Below are 22,480 nucleotides of genomic sequence, written 5' to 3'. Positions count from 1 at the left end.
ACGTTATGACAGAGTCATAATTGGAAGATGATACAAAGTATACATATTCAGTGAAGGAAGCTGTGAAATAAATCTGCAATTGCTGCCACCAGGTGGCAATAGTGAGTTACCTCTGGACCTGCAGGATTTCTGTTGTGACAGGTCCATTGTGATGATGTCATTGGATTCTGCATTTTGTCATGTCCTCGTAGAAAATTTTTCAGTTACTTGGAAGAAGATGTGGAGGGCATACTCTACATGTATGGTAGACAGAAGGGATTGAATAAAAACACAATAGGTTACCATTGTGGTAAAAGCAGTATGAAATAGAACTCAAATGTAGTTTTAAAAATTCACATAAGTATTCTGGAAGGCAAGTTGGTACAGGGGAAATTCACTGAGAGGGAACTCACAGACATGGATTCTGCTTTCAAGTCTGCAGTAATCAGCTGGGTCACACTTGAGACTCATTTTGCTCTTCTGAAATATTAGGTCTTTATACCAGATTAACTACCTGTCTGCCCTAATAGTCTATCATTCCTTTACATGTTAAAATATATATATATATTTCTGGCTATAAAAGTTACAAAAAGTATCAAGAAGGTGGAGGATACCCCTAATCGCATGATCAAGAAATAACTGTTTAGTATTTTGATATATTTCATTTCAGTCACATACATATATATATATATATATATATATATATATGTTTCATTTCAGGCACATGTATGTATGTAGAAATATTTTCGCTTTAAAATTTTACATAATTTTGTACTTTTCATATCACATAGATTTCCTTATATATTATAACACAAGTACTTTTTCATTCACAATATACCTGTGACAATGTCCTGTGGCCACAGGCTGAAAGTACGATCTGGGCAGAAGACTAAAGATTAATCTGCTGTGATACCTGTGTTATCTGCCCGCTTTGTATAATTTCTGTACCACTAGTTGGCTCGATTATTGACTCATTTCAGGCTTTCCTAAGAGCCCTATTTTTTAGCTCAGTACCCTGTACTACTGTCTCTCTGGTCCTCATGTTTTACCCTTTACTTCAGTATCGTCTCCTCTATGAGTTCAGCCCAGTGAACACAAGCACTCAGTAAAAACAACGATAAATCTGAATGCATGGAGCTCATGTTTATTGGGTAGATAAAAAGTAGGGTGCATTCACCATTCCACTTCAAAAACTCTTTCTCTTAACCTTTAATTTGCATTATGATATATTAGTATTAGCATTTACTGTAGAATTTTTACCCTGAATTTTAATGCCTTTGTAAATTGTCGATGATATTTGCATAAACATTAGCTCATGTGCAGTAACAATAATGTATATTTTAAAGGTCCTTATTAATAAAAAATGTATAGTTAATTCATAAGTCATAAAGCATGGCAAACATTAATCTGTTTCTGTTTTGATTTTTTTGTTTTATATCTTCCAATGTCTTTTAATAATTCTATATATATGCATATATTTTTCAGTTAAGCTTTTATATGAAATCCAATTTTTTCTTTATTTATATTTTCAAAAGTTTTAAGGTGGCAAAGAGAAATCATATAAACATTGCATATGTTAAGTTTCCATTCTTATTATCAATTTAATAATATTCAAATTATGCATCACTTTCTGGTTTGTGTTGAAGTCTTTCCTATAGTAAAATAGTTAATGTTAAGCCCCAAATTTCAATTGTCACTTTGTATGATTCATAAGAATTTTTAAACTTATTTCCCTACCTTATTTACATACCACTTATTTTGTGTCAAATTTCAAAGGAATGTTTTATCATATGGAAAATACAAATGATTTCCATGTATAAATTATAAGGGAAAGGGAGATTTTTCTAAATTAGTTTATTTTGGGTGAAGCATAGAGTCCTTTGTGGGTTGACCTTAAAGTTAATTAGAAACTAAAAGGTAAATTACAATCCAATGCACCTGACCCTGCCATGCTAAATGCCATTTTCATATCTATGATGACTTTTAGTGAGTAGTAATTTTTTCCTTATCACGACTTTTCAAAAAGATATTTTAATAATGTCTCAGATAGCATGCTCATCTGTATGGAAGATGGCATTTCTTCAGTTCATCCTGGAGAAGAGAGAATGCTTGTACACTGTTAGCAGCAATGTAAATCGGTGCAACCATTATGGAAAACAATATAGAGATTCCTCAAAAAGTTAGAAAAACAATAGAAGTACCATGTGATCCAGCAATCTCACTTCTGGATATATGTACCCCCAAAATGAAATCAGTATGTCAAAGATATATCTGCTTCCCCATATTCGTTGCAGCATTATTCACAATAGCCAAGTTAGGGGAACAACTTAAGTGTCCCTCGATAGATGATGAATGGATAAAGAAAATGTGGTCTGAGTTACTGTAATAATCTCTTTATGGTTGTCCTTGCATCAATTCTTGCCTATTTCAGACCTTTCCTATACACAGCAGCCTAAAAAAATGTACAAATGTATTTAAGAAATACGCAAACACAAGAAGACAAAAGATAATAAGTGTTTGCATATTCCTTAACTACATTTATATTTTTGTTTAAAGGCTGAAGTCTGTAGAATGAGTCTGTAATAAGCAAGAATTGATGCAAGAAGATCCATAAACACATTATTTTATTAACCTAGGCTAGAGATAATGTTGACTGAGACCAGGGTGAAAACAGTGGAGATGGAGAAAATTGAACAGAGTCCAGGCATATTTCAGTAGATACAATTGACAGAATTTGATGGGATGAGGAAGATAATGTTTTCAAGGAAGACAAGCAATATATTATAGTAAAGTGGCTGAGAGTATGAGCTCTAAAGCAAGACTGCATTGTTTCAAAACCCAAGTCTGTCATTTTCAGGCTCTGGTACCTCGAACAATTCACTTAACTTCTCTATGTCTTTTATTTACAAAATGACGTTATAATAGTACCCACCTCATTATATTGTAAGACTTAAATGAATTAAAACATTTAATTGATTTTAACTTAGACCAGTGCTTATTACATGCTAAGGATGCTATAAGTATTTGTTACGATAGTGATGGTGATGACATTAGTTTATATAAGTGATCCTGACGAACTAGGTTTGACAAAAGAAGTAAAAGCCTTGGTCCTGAACATTTTCAGATTGGAGTTTTATTGCAGACATTCTCTCTCTCTACATATATACACACATATATATATATTCATATATATATATATACACACACACAAAGAGAGAGAGAGTTTTGTTTTGTTTTGAGACAGGTCTTGCTCTATTGCTCAATCTGGAGTGTGGAGTGCAGTGGTGCAATCTCAGCTCACTGCAACCTCCGCCTCCCAGGTTCAAGAAATTCTCCTTCCTCAGTCTCCCAAGTAGCTGGGATTATAGGTGCCCGCAACCACACATGGCTAATTTTTGTATTTTTAGTAGAGACAGGGTTTTACCATGTTGACCAGGCTGGTCTAGAACTCCCTGACTTCAAGTGATCCACCTGCCTCGGCCTCCCAAAGTGCTGAGATTCCAGGCATGATTATGTTGAACAGGCAATTGGATACATGGGTCTAGATAGAGGATCCTGGCTGAAGACAGAAGTTTGGTGATCTGGCATAAAAATAGTCATTAAATCAATAAAAAATAAGGTATTTTTAAAGGAGAACCATTAGAGTGAGGAGAGACAAGGGCCTGTGACAGTTTAAAGAAATTCCAGTTTTAAGGAAGGATGGAAGGCAAAAAAAAAAAAAAAAAAAAAAAACTGGCAAAGGAGACAGAAAAACAGGCAGAGATAGAAAAACCTGAAGAGTGAGATATCACAGAAACTCAAAGCAGAGTTTTTTCAGTAAAAAGAAGAGATAAACTCTTTCAGATGCTTGCAAAGGGAACTACAAAGTTGAGATTGAAAGGTTCCTATTGAACGTAGCCCTGAGGAAATTACTGATAATCACAGGAAGTGCATTGTGGGTGGATTGAGGAGACAAGCTAGATGGAAGCGTTTAAGAAAATGGAGTCAGTGAATGTAAACAACTCTTTCGAGTAGTTTGGCTGTGAAAATGGAGATGAGGTAGGACAATAGTTTACTTGAGTGGAGGGTTAAGAAGTCTTTCTTGTTTTTCTTCTGTAAAGATGGCTCAAAAATAATTAAATGTTGATGAAAATTCCAATAGTCTGTAGTGGAAGGTCTCTGAGAAAACCTGAGAGTTCAGAAACAAGAAGTTGGAGGAGAAACATTGACTCTATTAATTATATAGAGAACAAGAAGATGGGGCAAATGCAAGTAGGTTTCTACATTTCACAGTGATACTATTATATGCTGGCTTCTATTTTCTCTGGGAAGGAGGAGGCAAAGCTACTTGCAAAGACTGAGAAGGAGCATTAAGAGGGACGTATAAAGATGATAAAGAAGGTTTTATATTTCCTTGTGGAAACAGGTAGAGTAATTTGGTTATGCAAACACGCTAGGGTAGAGTAGCAACATCACTACAGCATTGGATGTTTGTGATCATGAATGATCCCATCTGCTTTACTGTGCATGTAATTTTTAGCAACAGTAGTTGGCTACTCAGAAGCAGACATGACATGGAGAGAGAGAATGGTTGGGTTTATAAATCAGTTGGAATTTTCACAAAGAACTACCATTTAAGAAAAGACAAGAAAGAGAGTTCGGAGTTTTGTTAAGACAATTTATTGAAATGATGTACCATGGAATCTCAACTGAATAAAGATGGAAGTAAAGAAAGGAGAGGACTATAACTGGCCATAACTACATACTTCATTAACCTAGATTTGCCAGTGCAGTTGAAGGACTGTAGAGATAGAATTAATTCAGCAGCAAAGTTGGAAGAAGAAACTGTAATAACGATGCCAATTTATTGATAACTAGGATGGTTAAATGATACTCTTTCTACCCCTGAGTAAATATAATATCAACCACACACCTTAGGTATTTTTGCATTTCATTTCCACAGGACTTGCAAGTGAGGTGACCAAAAAACAGTTTTAGACTCTTAAACTTAGTGTTTAAAATGAGAAGGCTGAGAGATAGTCTGCTTATGGAGAAAGCTGGAGTATTTCCCTAATGCCCCGCCCCCTGCCACTTGTACCATCACAGTTGAAAGAAGGGAAGAGTCTCCTACTTACCAAGGTGTGATAGATGTTAAGAAACTACTACTTGGAGAACTTATTATCTTCCACCCTAGACTTAGAAAAGGTCAATGGATTAGTGTTTGACACATTCTTGAAAAATTAGAAAGTAAAATGTCATGACTGAATTTCCTTACCTAATCAAGTTTCAGTTGCACTGTCACTGACAACAGGACAGAGGTGACTGTTTCCCTTGGACCATATGAAGGAAACATGTGGGAGGACTGTCATTTGGGATCATTTGAAAGACGACTTCCTCCAGGAGGGGTTTTTGACAGCATAAGTTGATCTCAATATAAAAAGACCAGGTAGACTATCACATGCAGACACCATGAGTGTGTCATACACCACCAGGCAGAAGATGTGTGTTACCTACATAGAAAGAACAACAATCTGATGTTCTTATTTGGATAATAGGAGTCTCATAAAATCCCATAAAATTGCCCACCAGAGGGAGTAATTTCAAACATTCACCGTGCCTGGAATGTACTAATGCCATTTCTAAATTAATAAACAGTCAAATAAGACCTCTCCTAATCCTTACCACTCTTCTCCTGATCCTGTTCTTCTCTTGACATTCCAAATGCTGAAGGTTTAGATACTGAGTGTAGCAAGTGGTGAGAAGAATCGGAACTAGGAGAGAAAGAGAAAGTCAAACTCACAAACCTCCTTCCAGCTATGGGCTTTCAAGTAGACCTGATCTAGGGGACAAGAGAGTGCTTAAGTTTAAAATGTGGGATTTTTCTTATTAAATAGGGCACTGTTTATTTTAACTACTGAAATGAAGCTATTCTTCTGACTAAACATAACTGAAAAACTATTCATTAAATGAAATGACCTTGAAAAGTTATTGTTTCTTCTTTGAATTTCACCACAGGAAGAGGAAGAATCAAACCAACAAAGTGTGTTTACAGGGTCATGGGTGAGAGAAAGAATGAAGTTGCTTTTGGCTTGCACCCTAGAAAGTCATCTCGTAACTAAAACACTTATATTTGGTCTAGTGATTCCCCAAGTGAAACCATTTCAGGATGTGCCATTGTTCAAGGTGTAACTACGGGGGTGGGGTGACTGAGGTGGAGAACTGAAAATTGTTGGAAGTAATATCAAAAATGTGTGGGGCCAGGATATTTAAAGGGCTATTCATGAGCATAGTGTAGTCATTATTCAGTCGCTGACAAGATTTGGAGTAAGGAAGATGATTATGTGGTGAGTGCAAATGTTATCTTAAATGACAGCAGTGGGTGACCAGGAGATCAAAATATAATGGTCAAAGGAATGGGGAGAGAAAAAGATATCCAAGTTACATGATTCTTAAAAAAAAATGGATTTATTTTTTGTGTGAGTGGAGGATTAATGTTCTGAAAAAGACAGTGGGGAGCAAAGAGGACACTGACTTATCTCTCAATGCTGAGGTATATGGTGTTGAAAACATTCAATTTCAGGAGTGATATCCCCTGGGAACCATCCATTAAGGTGCATCGGTGGGGAAACCTTTCCAAAAGAAGTTTAGGGACTTATTAAGTATGTACCACCAGTATCAACAGAAAAGCTTTGGGAGTAGTGGCGAGAAGGGAAGACATGGGGGAAGAGTTGAGTAAGGGACAAGAAAGAAGGATGAAGAAATGAATGAAATTGGATTTTTAAAATATTTCAGTGGTTTCTGCTTAAATACTGTTATTGCTACATCTCCATTGATGGAAAGATAAATGCTGTATTAGTCAGCTCACATCACCATAACAAAACACCACAAACTAAGTGGCTTAAACCATAAAAATTTATTTCTCACAGTTCTGAAGACTGGATCAGGGTCTGGCAGGTCAGTGCCTGGTGAGGACTCTCTCCTGGCATTACAGACAGCCACCTTCTTGTGACTTTTTCCATAGCAGAAATAGAGAGAGAGAGAGGAATCAACCTCTCTGATGTGTCCTCTTATAAGAACATAATCCCATCAGACCAGGGCCACATCCTCAAAGGAAGGGCCAGTATCTTCTAAATGCCTCATTGCCAAATACTATCGCATCAGGAGTTAGGGTTTCAACATATGAATTGGTGGGGGTGGTGGGACACAAACATTCAGTCCATAACAAATATAGAGCAGTTCTCATGGTACTTTTTTGTTGTTGTTGAACAGAACTCAGGCATGGGAACCAAATATCGAACAAAGAAGGGCCACATGATATGTAAACTTATGTGTTTGTGCATTGCCTACTCTTCTACTATTGGTGGACTGACAACAATCACTGGTACCCTCCACCAACTTGATCTTTGCTGAGTATTTCAATACGTAAGTAACCTTATTGGATTGGTGATTTAACATATGGACAGCACACAAATTGTAAAAATTATTCTTACCTGGGATTCAGAGAATCCAAGTACAGAGATGTTATGTTAACTCTCCTTTGTTTCCCTTCAGGACATCTATAGGTCTACAGACCTTCCTTTGTACTGAGAGTTAAGTATTTAGGAATACTGAGTTAACTTGTGCCAACAGATTTCCCAGGTCAGCTCAGAGGAAATAACTCTTGGCTGACCACTCTAAACAAACAGGAAAAACGTTTTTCATTGAAAGTAATACCGCATATGATAGTTAACTAAAGTGGAAAGGAATTATTTTCTTTGGACAATTTATATAGGGTTTGGGGACCAACATGTGAACTTAAATAGTGAATGGTGAACAGAGGTATTAATTATGGGGGGCTTGACTTTGGAATTCAAAAAAGATTTGAAAGATTGAACAATTACAATAAATGTCAGTAATAAAGTATTCTACAAACAGATAAGTGACTCTTAACATGTTTGGAACTGTGATGACAATCCACTGCAGAAAATGGGAATCTGTGGATTCAACAGGTAGAATACTTGGGTTAAAAAATCCTCAATTTGCAGATACTTACACTGTGAATTATTTTACTTACTTATTTGTTTTGTTGAGACAGAGTCTCACTCTGTCACCCAGGCTAGAGGACATTTGGTGCAATCTCAGCTCACTGCAACTTTCGCCAAGTGATTATTGTGCCTCAGCCTCCTGAGTAGCTGGGATTACAGGCATGCACCATAATACTCAGCTAATTTTTGTATTTTTAGTAGACATGGGGTTTTGTCATGTTGGCCAGGCTGGTCTCAAACTCCTGATCTCAAGTGATCCACCTGCCTTGCCTCCCAAAGTGCTGGGATTACAGGCATGAGCCACTGCACCTGGCCACATTGTGAATTTAACAACAACAAAAAGGTCCATGGTTCTCCCAAGACTTATTTTTTTCATATGTAAAATCGTCATAGTTCATAGGGTTATTGTGAGAATTGCATAAAGTAGAACTATGTAAAAATATTTTGCACTATGTAAGTATCATTGAAACAATAGTATGAAAGTCCATGGTGTCATATAAGCACTCGGACTGGTTCTACTAAAAGAACAGATAATAACCAGAATTTCAAGAAGATAGACAGGATTGCGAAAGCCTAGGAACAGGATTTGGGTTCACAGAAAAATTAGAGTTCAGAGGCAGGAGAACCACGCTCCGGGAAGTAGATTCATAGACTCTAGGAATTTTCTGAAATTATTTGCAAAGTGTTGTGCATGCATAGATTCGCTAAGAAATCCAAGACTCAAAAAATGTCAATCTCTATTCCACAAAGAATGGGTGTTTGTGTTCAAAGAACACTGGTATAGGACTTTAGGATCAATATTACACAGACCTCCAGGAGTATCGTTTCTATGAATACACATCCATCATGTACACTCCAACTACTGATTTAGAAAACTTTAAAAAGTTTTTGATTTATAAATGAGAGGCTTCAGAAATTCACAGTACCAGTGAAGACTTATCCAACGGATCCCCTAATTCAAGACAGGAAATGCACCTGACCTCGTTTTTAAAATGACTTATATCCTTTGTCATGAATTCTCCAAGGGAAGAGGTTCCACATCTTAGTTCCCCTCTGTGAATTTCTTTTTCTAATATCTAGACCAAATTCTTATGCTTTATTTTTGTTGATATTAGAGAACTGCTAGTTTCCATCATTCCCATGAAAGCAGTTGATACAGTCAATGTAATTAATATTGAGGTTGTTTTGGTCTTTGTGATCTTGCAGAGTATATCAACCAAATTTTGTTTAACTTTTCCCTTGATTTATTGGATGCACTAATCCATTTGTAATGACAGATTAAGAGCATTATAGCGCTTTAAGCAAAAGGTTTTAGTAACTATTTTCACTAGTTATCTAATCTTCTACTTCTCCTAATCATGGGGATTCGGCCAAAAAGTCCTTTAAATTTAGAGAATGCTTAAAATATACTTTGAAACATAATATTGTTTGTCTTCAAAAGGTTGTCTTTATATTAGAAATTATATGCAAACTGGAAAAAATTCAAAGAATTCCTTTATGATACAAAATACCAGAATAGAAGGGAAAATAACCTTATGTGAAAAAAATATAATTGATAGTATTAAACAAGTGAGGTATATATTAAAATTTTGCTTAAATGTTGGCCCTACCACACGGTAGCATTTCAAAGCAATAATAAAATGGAATGCATTAAATTTCAATGGAAAATATTATAGAAGCTTAAAATACATAATGCCACCTTTTCCTCCTGATACTACTTGTAAACTTTTAGAGTAATACCAATGATCCTTTTGAACAATTTCATTTTGGTGCCTTGTCAGCTCCAAAGGATGCATGAAACCTCAGAGTTAATGGCTTCATACCATTGACATTTACAGAAAGGTGCCATCTTACAAATAAACTTTTGGAGGAAGAAATTATATAACATATTTTGAAGCTTTATATTTCTGTTCTTTTGATATACATATAATGTTTCATATACAATCTCTTTATATATAATGTATATATAATGATATTTAAAATGTATTTTGTGTTCCTTTTTACATAAAGCAAACAAAAACAATGAATTCTGAGAAAGCTAAAAGTTATTCAATACACATAAAAACAGACCTTCATTCATTCATTCAATTAATAAGCATTTCTTGAGAATTGACAATGTGCAATGCACAGTTTTGACTTATTTTGTACAATGCAAGAAATAAAACCTGCCAGGAAGAATATTTCATCCGATTGTCTAGACAAAACATAAATATGAGAAAAAAATTAAAATGTAAAAATGTAGAAGTATTTTTTTTTTTTTTACCTATAGGTGAGAAGATAGAGAGATGTATTGAGTCCATGCCAGATAATTTACATGCATTATAGTGTACCTGTATCCTGGATATCCTTGCTATAGAGGTGGTATATAGTCAGTGATTAAAAGCCTACACTCGGGAGTTAAAACATCTGTGTTCAAACCTCAACTCTTTCACTTACCAGCTAGGTGACTTTGGACAATTATTAAACTCTCAAAGCCTGTTGCCTTTCCAAACAAATGAGGAAAATAATATGATCTCTCTCTTAGAGGATTGTTTTGAGTTTTGCATAAAATAATTAGCACTTAGTGCCTAGAACAAAGCATGGGCTGAATAAATGTTGGTTGGCCAGGTGTATTGGCTCACACCTGTAACCCCGGCACTTTGGGAGGCCAAGGTGGGTAGATGGCTTGATTTCAGGAGTTCAAGATGAGCCTGAGTAACATAGCAAAACCCTGTATTTACAAAAATACGAAAATTAGCTGGTATGGTGGTGCACACCTGTAGTCCTAGCTACTCGGGAGGCTTAGGTGGAAGGATGGCTTGAGCCCAGGAGGCAAAGGATGCAATAAACTGAGATTGCACCACTGCACTATAGCCCAGGTGACAGAGTGAGACCCTGTTTCAAAATAAATAAATAAATAAATAAAATAAAATAAATGTTGGTTATTGTTACTACTAGAGTTGAGAAAGTTGAGGTTCAGTTTAGCAGATTGAAGACCAAAACCAAAGCCAGCCAGACCCTTAAGGCTGCCTCCTTAAAAGTTACCTTCCTAGAAACGTCACAGAAGGTATGTCCTAAAAGAGGGCTGTAGCTATTTCCCACATACCTTGGTTACTACAGAAAATGCGTCCATATGACTTGGAATAATCTTAAAAGAGGCAAACACCACATTTATGGAGAAAATGAATGAAGATAATTCATTAAATCAAAGTACCAAAAAGTTTGTAATTTTGTTTTGTTTTGTTTTGTTTTGTTTTGTTTTTTAGGGAGGAGTGAAATAGTCTGTGCATGTTTTGCATAGTTTAGAATAGTAGTATTAGATTGCCACTATAGAAGTCTGGAGACAGGAAACCAATTAGGAGTCTGTGATCAAAGTGCCAACAAATGATGAAAGGCAGAACTAGGCTAGTTGTGAAGTGACAGGAGGATTTGGACTCAAGACACTGCAAAGTCAGAAGGTTGTAAGTAATTAGATATGAGAATTTAAGTGTAAGGAGGGGTTAGGGCAACTCTGGGGACTTTTGTCCATAAGGTCAGATAGATAGTGATGCCATGAACTTCTTGAGAAGACATGGCAAGGTGCAGGTTCACTGGAGAAATTAATAAATTTGAATTTGGACACATTGAAATGCCTGCTGAGAACCTATCCACAAAGTGATTTTCAGCAATCATTTGCAAATGCATCATTTGAGTTTGTTATAAATTTGAGTGTCTCTCTATATAGGCAAATAGTAATTTTTGAACATGAAAATGGACAGGTAGGAAAAAATGTTAAAATAATTGAGACATGGATAGACTCTTAGGAAATATTGACAAGGAAGAGGATGAGCAAAGTTAATCGAGGTAGGAGAAGTATCAGAAGCGTATGGTATTTCGAAAGCCAGAAGACCATTTTCAAAATGGTATTTTGAAAGCCAGAAGACCATTTTCAAAATGGAGGATGAGTCAGGGCTTATACAGTAGTAGAAGAGAGGCATGTAGGATGATGGCTGATATTTATAAAGTATGAAATATTTCTGACATTCTGATTCTTAGAATCTAGTAGTAGCTGTGGCACCTAAATTCTTAAATTCCTACATTCCCCTATGATTAATTCACCATTAGCTTTAATAAATCCTTGCAACAGGGTATTATGGAAATAGTCTTTGTTCTACCACCTCTTGTTGTAATTATACAAATTCATTAGGTTTTCATTGGCTCTTCCATAAAGAAAATCCTGCTTGCTTAATGCTCTCTACCTGATTCTTATCCCCCTTTGTTCCACTGACACATTCTTCCAGTCATCAACAAACATTTTCTAACACTACTGTCAATAAATACTATCTTGTAATTAAGCTATTACTTCCTACTCTGATTCTTGAAAAATCAGCCATTTTGTTCCATTGAACCCTTCACTGGAGTTGCCTCAAAAGCCACAGCTGGGGAACTTCCACAAGGGAATGCCCAAACAATCCTGAGATAGGGCTAATTGAGATTCCAAAGAAAGAAGAAGGAAATACCAGGGTGATTGGTACAAAGCATATATTAGGGGAACTTACAGAGTGCAATCCTCTAGAGGAACAATGAGAGAAAAGGAATGTTCCACCTGGGTGCACCCACTTCAAGGGGATCAGAGCATAGAATTTAAGGAATTTGGCTTGGGGCCAGGGCCAATTTCTTTTTAGTAAACCTAGATACATTTATTAGTGCCTGGGAATGTTCAAGTTCCCAGTTTGAGTTCAAGCCTGCTGGGAGAAATAACCTGCAGATGGCTGGGTCACACAGAGGTCAAGGCGCTCTAATTTTCAGTCAGGACTCAGAAAGGAAGAAGAGGGAACTGGGGGACCCCACACCAGCCAACTCTGTCAACATCTTTCTCTACTTTTGTGGATTCAGTACCATTTGGCCCTCTGTTCTGTTATTTCTTAACCACCATTTTCATCCCTTTTAAAAATCATAACCTATGTTTACTCTTCCATAAGCTTGTCTTATTCACACATGCACATTGAGGATTACACCATCACCCTTGAAAATTACAAGCTTGTAATGGCTGAACAAATCATTGTTCTATTCTTCTATTAGCCCATAAAGGATACAAGTAGGTGATTTCATTAGTCTGTTTTGTGCTACTATAAAGGAACATCTGAGACTGAGTAATTTATAAAGAAAAGAGGTGTATTTTGGCTAATGGTTCTTCAGGCTGCACAAGCATGACACCAATATCTGCTTAGCTTCTGGTGAGGTCCTCAGGGAGCTTCCAGTCATAGCAAAGACAAAAGGGAATCACATGGCAAGAAAGCAAGAGACACAGGGGAGAGACCCCAGACTCTTTTTAACAAGCAGAGTTCCTGTGAACTCTACCACAGGGAGGGCACCAAGCCATTCATGAGGGATCTGCCCACATGGCTCAAACGCCTCTCACTAGGTCCCACTTTCAACGTTAATAATCATAAATTTAACATGAGATTTGAAGCGAACAAACATCCAAACGATATCAGTGATCAATAAACATCAGTAGGGATGAACTGTATTAAGACATAATGAAGTACTAATTATTCTTGGGAATCATCTAAATAGCTGAATAATCTTTTAGTATCAAAACAAACCTATGAAGGGAAATATTATTAGAGACTATTACTACTTTCATGGTAGAGTGGTTTTGATGCATCAATCTCACCGAATAAATACAACAGCTATTGGTTAAACATACATACAAAAGATCTACTGGATAAAGAATGGAAGATTATCACAAAAAAATTTCACACCTTGCTGATTACTAAATTATATTTTTTAGTTTATAGCTATCAGCTGTGAAATCTATGGGTAGGGAAAGCATGTTGGATGAAAGCTGTATTATCAATGATCAACACAGTCACTGTTGCTAACTGTGTTTTACATCACTAATTAGAGAGTAAGAAGATAAATTTATTGTGGTTGACCCTTGAACAACACAGGTTTGAACTGCGTGGGTTTGCTCATATGAAGATTTGTTTCAAAAAATGCTGTTGGCCCTCCATATCCACAGGTTCCACATCTGCAACCAAACACAGATCAAAAATACAGTATTTGAGGGCTGTGGAACCCGTGGACACAGAGGTTCAACTTTTCATGTATATACATGGGGATTATACTGACTTCAGGAGTTGAGTATTTCTAGATTGTGGTAACTGTGGGGGTTGCTAGAACCACTCCCCCTCACATATGAGGAACAACTACCTAGCAATAACCACTTTCAAAGATTACTATGATTTTTTTCCTGCAGAAATGAGCAATATATACTTCTCAGTAATAATTCCTCTGGTAAATACTATGGAAGAAATTTTAAAATGGCAGAGTTTGAACTTAGACCTTAATCCAGATTTCAAGCCCACCATATATTAGCTTAACTTCTGTGACTATCAGTTTCCTTTGCTGTAAAATGGGGATGATACTAGAACTTACAACATTATTGAAATAATTAAATGCCATAATACACATGTGGCTCTAGCAGAGGGTCTGGCACATAGTAACTTGTCAATAAGGTTAGCTGTTGTTATTGCTACTGCTCTACTTTTGCCATTGCTGTTAAAAATCTCAGCCTGGATCATGAATGATAAATATTTAATATTCTGAGGAAAATCCTCTGGAAGTACACACATACAAAATGGAAAGGGAGCTTTATCTCAGAGATAATCAAAACTGACTTCAGTCAAAAGGTCTATAGTTTGTGTGGACACTAGCATACTGTGACACTTAATGCCCAAAATCTGTTCCAAGGTTATAAATTTCCAAGACTACATTCATTCTTTTGAAGCTATGTTCTGGGTATTTCCTGGGTATTAAAGTTATTTGTTTTTCAGTGAGGCATAAGTTGCATATAACATATAAGTTACATGCAGTGACAATGACTCTTCCCAAGAGTCAACCTTGCTGCATAAATGTGCTTTAGGTCAAAGCACATCTCCGTGTTATGGGGCATCATTTCTACAGTTGTTTGAAAATGCCACGAAAACATAAAGCCTGTACTCCAGCCTGTGAATGTTTTGTAATATATATGGTATTTTCCCTTTCTACCTGGGGGCTGAAATTGAGGATATGGTGGTTTAATGGACAGAGGTTGTGTTTTAAACTCCTCATGGGTTAAAAATACAGTTTGATTACACAATCTGACTTTGAGCAATCCACTTAGCCCCCTAAGACTCAGTTTCTTCCTGTGTAAAATAAAAATTTAATGCTTTCTTCACAGGATTTTTGATAAAATTAAAAGTGCTTAGCTCATCTGCTCATTCCTACTTTCTACCTAACTTCTAAAACTAACAGTGCCCCAAGAGAAGCACTTCGCTTCTAAATCTCCATTACTCCTCAGATTATCAGACTCATTTCTATGTTTGTAATACCACCTATGTGCTGATAACTACCAATTTTATATCTCTATCCCTGCCCTCTGCTCTGAATTTCAGACTTATTTATCCAGCTGCATTCCAATATGATCACTTCGAAAACTGAGGGACATATCAAGTCATCACATCCCAAAACAGCATGCTTGATCTGCCACCTCTCCCCTGCCCTCCTGCCAACCCGACCTCCCCTCAGACTTCACCATTTCAACATAATGACATCTTTTCTCTATTTCCTATGTTTTATTCCAAGTATATATAAAATCTATTGCCTTCTGTTTATCTTCACATGTAAACTAAAATCTACTCCACTCCACCCTACTTCCGAGGAACTTTCTTTGTCTTCTAATAGGTTTCCCTGTGTATTCCTCTTCTACTGCTACCTTACAAATGGCAATCAACTTAGTGGCTTAAAACAGCACACATTTATTATCTCATTATTTTTGTGGGTCAACAGTTCAGGCAGAAAGGGGCAGAGCAAGATGGTGGAATAGAAGGCTCCGTGGATAGTACCCCATGCAAGGACACCAATTTAACATCTATCTACACATAGAAAAGCTTCTTCATAAGGACCAAAAATCAGGTGAGCACTCACAGTAGCTCTTTTTAATTTCATATCATTGAAAGCGGCACTGAAGAGGTAGAGAAAACAGTCTAAAATCACAGATGCTGCCCCTCCCTCATTCCCTGGCAGTGGCAGCATGTTGCAGAGAACATTCTTGTGCTATGGGGAGGGGTGGGGGAAAGCAATTGTGAGGCATTGAAATCAGTGCCGCCCTGTCATAGCAGAAAGAAAAACTGGACCAAACTCAGCAGATGCCCACACACTGAGAGAGCATTTAAACCAGCCCTAGCCAGAGAAGAAGTGCCCATCCCAGCAGTTGGAACTTGACTTCCCACAACCCTCACCACTGCAGGCTAAAGTGTTCTGGGTCCAAAAATAAACATGAAAGGGAGTCTAGGTCACAAAAACTACAACTCCTAGGCATCTCCTAGTGCTGAACTGGGCCTAGAGGCAGAGGACTTGTGTTGGGGGAATGTAGTCTACTGGGACACCAGACAGGGCAGCTAAGGGAGTCCTGACATCATCTCTTCACTAATACCCAGTTGCACAGATTGCAGCTCCAAGAAAAAGACTCTTTCCTACTGCTCGAGGAGAGAAGAAGAGAGGAGAGGGAAGAGTAGAGAGGACTTTGTCTTGCATCTTGTATACCAGCTCAGTCACAGCAAGTTAGGGCACTGGCCCCCTTTCCAGGCCCTAGTTTTGGGACAACATTTCTAGACACCCTGGACCAGAATGAAATCTGTTGTCCTGAAGGAAGACTCAGTCCTGGGAGGATGCATCACCTGTTAACTAAAGAGCTGTTCGTCAGCCAGGCGTGGTAGTTCACGCCTGTGATCCCAGGACTTTGGGAGGCTGAGGTGGGCGGATCACGAGGTCAGGAGCTCGAGACCAGGCTAGCTAACATAGTGAAACCCCATCTCTACTAAAAATACAAAAATTAGTTGGTCATGGTGGCACAGGTCTATAGTCCCAGCTACTCAGGAGGCTGAGGCAGGAGAATCATTTGAACTTGGGGGGCAGAGGTTGTGGTGAGCCAAGATCACGCCACTGCACTCCAGCTTGGGCAACAGAGTGAGACTTTATCAACAACAACAACAAAAGCTCTCTCTAAGAGATGCTGGTTTCAGGTGAGAATCAGTGCATTCTTACCTGTGAGGGCTATGGGATGAGACTCCTGCTGCTTGACAAAAGCAGAGGGAAAAGTAAAGGGGACTTTGGCTTGCACTTTAGGTGCCAGCTTGGCCACAGGGGTGGAGCACCAAGCAGGTTCTTAAGGTCTGTGATTCCTTGACTTGGTTCTTGGATGGCATTTATGGACCTGTCCTGGGAAGGAGGGGCAGCCCACTGCCCTGAAAGGTGAGTCCCAGGCCAGGCAGTATTCACACAAGCTGACTGAAGAGCCCTTGGACCTTAAGGGAACATCAGTGGTAGTTGGCAGTGCTCCCTATGGATCTGTGGTAGCAGTGGACACAGGGTGAGCTTTCACTGCCTTCAGAAAGGGGAGGGAGAGCAAGAAGGACTATGTCTTGTGATTTGAGTGCTAGCTGAGCCATAGTACATTAGAACATCAAGCCTCACTGTATACATACAAAATAAAAAGCAAGAAACTAAACCATATCACTAGAGAAACTCACCTTGACTAAAAGCTTCCTTTTAGTGAACGAAGTAGAGATAAAAGAAAAGACCACAAGACAACTAGAAAACAAATAACAAAATGGCAAGAGTAAGTCCTTACTAATCAATAGTAACATTGAATATAAATGGATTAAACTCTCCAATCCAAAGACATAGAGTGGTTACATGGATAAAAAACAAGATCTATTGGACAGTTGCCTACAAGAAACACACTTCCCCAATAAAGACACAAGTTGACTGAAAATAAAGAGATAGAAAAAGATATTCCATGCCAATGGAAACCAAAAAAGAGCAGGAGTTACTATACCTATATCAGGCAAAATAGATTTCATGACAAAAAGTATAAGAAGAGTCACTATATAGTGATAAAGGGGTCAATCCAGCAAGAGGATATAATAGTTGTAAATATATATGCAACCAACATGAGAGGTCCTACATATATAAAGCAGATTAGAACTAAAGAGAGAGAGAGAGAGAGACCTCAATACAATAATAGCTAAAGACTTCAACACCCCACCTTCAGCATTAGATGGACCTTCCAAACAGAAAATCAACAAAGAAATATTGGATTTAATCTGTACTATAGGCCAAAAGGATCTAACAGATATTTACAGAACATTTCATCAAATGGCTGCAGTATACACATTCTTTTCCACAGCACATGGACCATTCTCAAGGACAGACCATATGTTAGGTCACAAAAGAAGTCTTAAAACATTCAAAAAATTTAAATAATATCAAACATCTTCTCTAACCGCAATAGAATAAAACTAATAATCAAATACAAGAGGAATTTTGGAAACTATAAAAGCATGTGGAAATTAAACAATATGCTCCTGAATGACCAGTGGGTCAATAAAGAACTTCAGAAGGAAATTGAAAATTTTTTTGAAACAAATGTTGATGGAAACACAATATATCAAAATCTATGGAATACAGCAAAAAGCAATACCAAGAGGGAAGTTTATAGCTTCTAAGTGCCTACATTAAAGAAAAAAAAAGAAAAACTTCAAATAACCTAATGATGCATCTTAAAGAACGAGAAAAGCAAGAGCAAACCAAATCCAAAGTTAGTAGAAGAAAAGATCAGAGTAGAATTAAGTTAAATTGAAATAAAGAAAACAATACCAAAAATCAATGAAAACAAAGAGTTGTTTTTTTAAAAAAGTTAAACAAAATTGGCAAATCTTTAGCCAGACTAAGAAAGCAAGAGAAAAGATCCAAATATGTAAAATCAGAGATGAAAAAGGAGTAATTGTAGCTGATACTGCAGAAATTCAAAGGATCATTAGTAGCAACTATGAGCAGCTCTATGCCAATAAATTAGAAAACCTAGAAGAAATGGACAAATTCCTAGACATCTACAATCTATCAAGATTGAACCATGAGGAAATCCGAAACCTGAACAAACTAATAGCAAGTAATTAGACTGAAGCCATAATAAAATTCTTCCAGTAAAGAAAAGCCTGGGACCCAATGACTTCACTGCTGAATTCTTCCAAATATTTAAAGAAGAAATAATATCAACCCTACTCAAACTATTCCAAAAATACATGAGGGAATAATTTCAAATGCTACGAGTCCAGTATTACCTTGGTACCAAAACCAGACAAAGACACATATAAAAGGATACTACAGAGAAATATCCCTTATGAATATTGTTGCAAAAATCCTCAATAAAATACTAACAAACTGAATTCAACAAATATATTAAAAAGATCATTCATCATGACCAAATGGCATTTATCCCTGGGATGCAAAGATGTGTCAACATATGCAAATAAATCAATGTAATAATACATCATAACAACAAAATGAAGGTTAAAAACTATATAATCATTTTAATTTATGCTGAAAAGGCATTTCATAAAATTCAACATCCCTTCACAATAAAACCATCAAAAAATTTGTAAAGAAAGAAAATACCTTAACATTAGGAAAAAAAAAAAAAAGAAGAAGAAGAAGCTGTATACGACAGATGACAGACCCACAGCTAGTATTATACTGAATGGGTAAAAAACCGAAAGGTTTTCCTCAAGATCTGCAGCATGAAAAGGATGCCCACTTTCAACACTGTTATTCAACATAGTATTGGAAGTTCTAGCTAGAGCAATCAGAGAAGAGAAAGTTAAAAAGGAACCCAAATTGGAAAGGAAAAAGTCAAAGTATCTGTTTGCAGATGATATGATCTTATATTTGGAAAAAAATTAAAGACTCCACCAAAAAACTATTAGAACTGATAAACAAATTCAATAATGTTGCAGGATATAAAATCAACAAACAAAAATCAGTAGCATTTGTATATGCCAACAGTGAATAATCTGAAAAAGAAATTTTAAAAAGTAATTCCATTTTTGACAGCCACAAATAAAACTAAGTACCTAAGAATTAACTTAATGAAAGAAGTGATAGATCTATGTAATAAAAACTATAAAACAGGGATGAAAGAAATTGAATAGGACACCAAAATAATGGAAAGATATTCCATGTTCATGGATAAGAATTAAAAGGTTCATACTACCCAAAGCAATCTACAGATTCAAGGCAATCCCTATGAAAATGTCAATGACATTCTACACGGAAATAGAAAAATAATCTAAAATGTATATGGAACCACAAAAGAACCAGAATAGTCAAAGCTATCTTTAGCAAAAAGATCAAAACTGTAAGAATCACATTACATGACTTCTAATTATACTGCAGAGCTATAGTAATCAAGACAGCATGGCACTTGTATAAAAACAGACACATAGACCAATGGAACAGAATACAGAACCCAGAAACAAATCCATACACCTTCAGTGAACTCATTTTTGATAAAGGTGCTAAGAACATGCACTGGGGAAAAAGCAGTCTTTTCCATAAATGGTGCTGGGAACTCTGGATATCTATATGCAGAAGAATAAAACTAGACCCTTATTTCTTGCCATAAACAAAAATGAAATCAAAATAAACACTTAAGCCTAAGACCTCAAACTATGAAACTACTACAAGAAAACATTGGTTAAACTCTCTACTACATGGGTCTGGGCAAAAATTTCTTGAATAATACCCCACAAGTCCAGGCAACCAAAGCAAAAATGGACAAATAGCATCACATCAAGTTAATAAGCTTCTGCACAGCAAAGGAAACAATCAACAACATGAACAGATAATCCACGGAATGAGAAAAAATATTTGCAAGTTTTCCATCTAACAAATTATTAATAACCAGAATATATAAGGTGCTCAAACAACTCTATATGAAAAAATCTAATAATACAATTAAAAATTGGCAAAATATTTGGATATTTCTCAAAAGAAGACATACGAATGGCAAACAGGCATATGAAAAGGCATTCAACATCATTGATCATCAGAGAAATGTAAATCAAAACTACAATGAGGTATCATCTCACCCCAGATAAAATGGCTTTTATCCAAAAGACAGGCAATAACAAATGCTGGTGGGGATGTAGAGAAAAGGGAACCCTCATACACTGTTGGTAGAAATGTAAATTATTGGTACAACCAGTGTGGAAAACAGTTCAGAAGTTCCTCGAAAACTAAAATAAATCCACCATGTGATTCAGCAATCCCACTGCAGGGTATATATCTAAAAGAGAGAAAATCAGTATTTGGAAGATATATCTGCACTCCCATGTTTGTTGCAATACTGTATGTATTAATAACAGCCACGATTTGGATGCAACCTAAGTGCCCATCAACAGATGGATAAAGAAAATGTGGTACACATACACAATGGAATACTGTTTAGCCATAAAAAAGAATGAGATCCTGTCATTTGCAACAACATAAATGGAACTGGAAGTCAGTATGTTAAGTGAAATAAACCAGGCACAGAAAGACATTACATGTTCTCACTTATTTGTGGGATCTAAAATCAAAACAAATGAACTAATGGTGATAGACAGTAGAAGAATGGTGACCCAAGACTCGGAAGCATAATAGGGTGTGGGATGAAAGGTGGAGATGGCTAATGGGTACAAAATTAACAGAAAGAATGAATAACACCTAGTATTTGATAGGACAACAGGGTGACTATAGTTAATAATTTAATTGTGTATTTAAAAATAACTAAAATAGTATAATTGGATTGTTTGTAACATAAAGGATAAATGCTTGAGGGGATGGATAATCCCATTTCCATGGTATGATTATTACAAGTTGAATGCCTTTATCAAAACATCTCATGTACCCCATACATATATACACCAACTATGTACCCACAAAAATTAAAAATTTTAGGCCGGGCGCGGTGGCTCAAGCCTGTAATCCCAGCACTTTGGGAGGCCGAGGCGGGTGGATCACGAGGTCAGGAGATCGAGACCATCCTGGCTAACACCGTGAAACCCCGTCTCTACTAAAAATACAAAAAAAAAAAACTAGCCGGGCGAGGTGGCGGGCGCCTGTAGTCCCAGCTACTCGGAGGCTGAGGCAGGAGAATGGCGTAAAACCCGGGAGGCGGAGCTTGCAGTGAGCCGAGATCGCGCCACTGCACTCCAGCCTGGGTGACACAGCGAGACTCTGTCTCAAAAAAAAAAAAAAAAAAAAAAAAAAAAAAAAAAAAAAAAAAAAAATTAAAAATTTTAAGAATTTTTTACAGAAAGACTCCAGGCAAAGGTTAGCTGGGCTCTTGCTCAGGATCTTACCAGGCTGACAGCAGGGTGGCAACTGGACCTGTAACCTAGATAGAGGCTCAAGGTATTCCTCCAAGCTCATTGAGGTTGTCAGGAGAATTTAGTTCCTTGCAGTTTAATTACTGAGGTGTCTGTTTTCTTGCTGGTTGTTGGCACGGGGTCACTCTCAGCTTCTAAAGGCTGCCCTCAGGCCCTTGCTACAGGGCCCGGTCCTCTGACAACAGGACGTTTGCTTCTTCAGGCCAGCAGGAAACTCTTTTTCTTCAGGGCTGATTAAGTTAGGCCTACCCAGGGTAGTTCGTGCTTTTGAGTAACTCTATCAAT

At 37.0% G+C, this 22,480-nt stretch overlaps 1 protein-coding gene across 1 annotated transcript in view; it reads left to right on the top strand.

Moving 5' to 3' along the window:
• SLC13A1 (solute carrier family 13 member 1) overlaps positions 1 to 22,480 on the top strand; it is a 96,474-nt gene that overhangs the window by 51,129 nt on the left and 22,865 nt on the right. Inside the window, 2 exon segments of the mRNA XM_007982770.3 lie at positions 7,228 to 7,344; positions 7,346 to 7,380. Coding sequence (XP_007980961.3) covers positions 7,228 to 7,344; positions 7,346 to 7,380 — 152 coding nt within the window.

Source organism: Chlorocebus sabaeus, chromosome 21, assembly GCF_047675955.1.
Source record: "Chlorocebus sabaeus isolate Y175 chromosome 21, mChlSab1.0.hap1, whole genome shotgun sequence".
NCBI lineage: Eukaryota > Metazoa > Chordata > Mammalia > Primates > Cercopithecidae > Chlorocebus > Chlorocebus sabaeus.
This window is presented reverse-complemented; position numbering and strand designations above follow the sequence as displayed.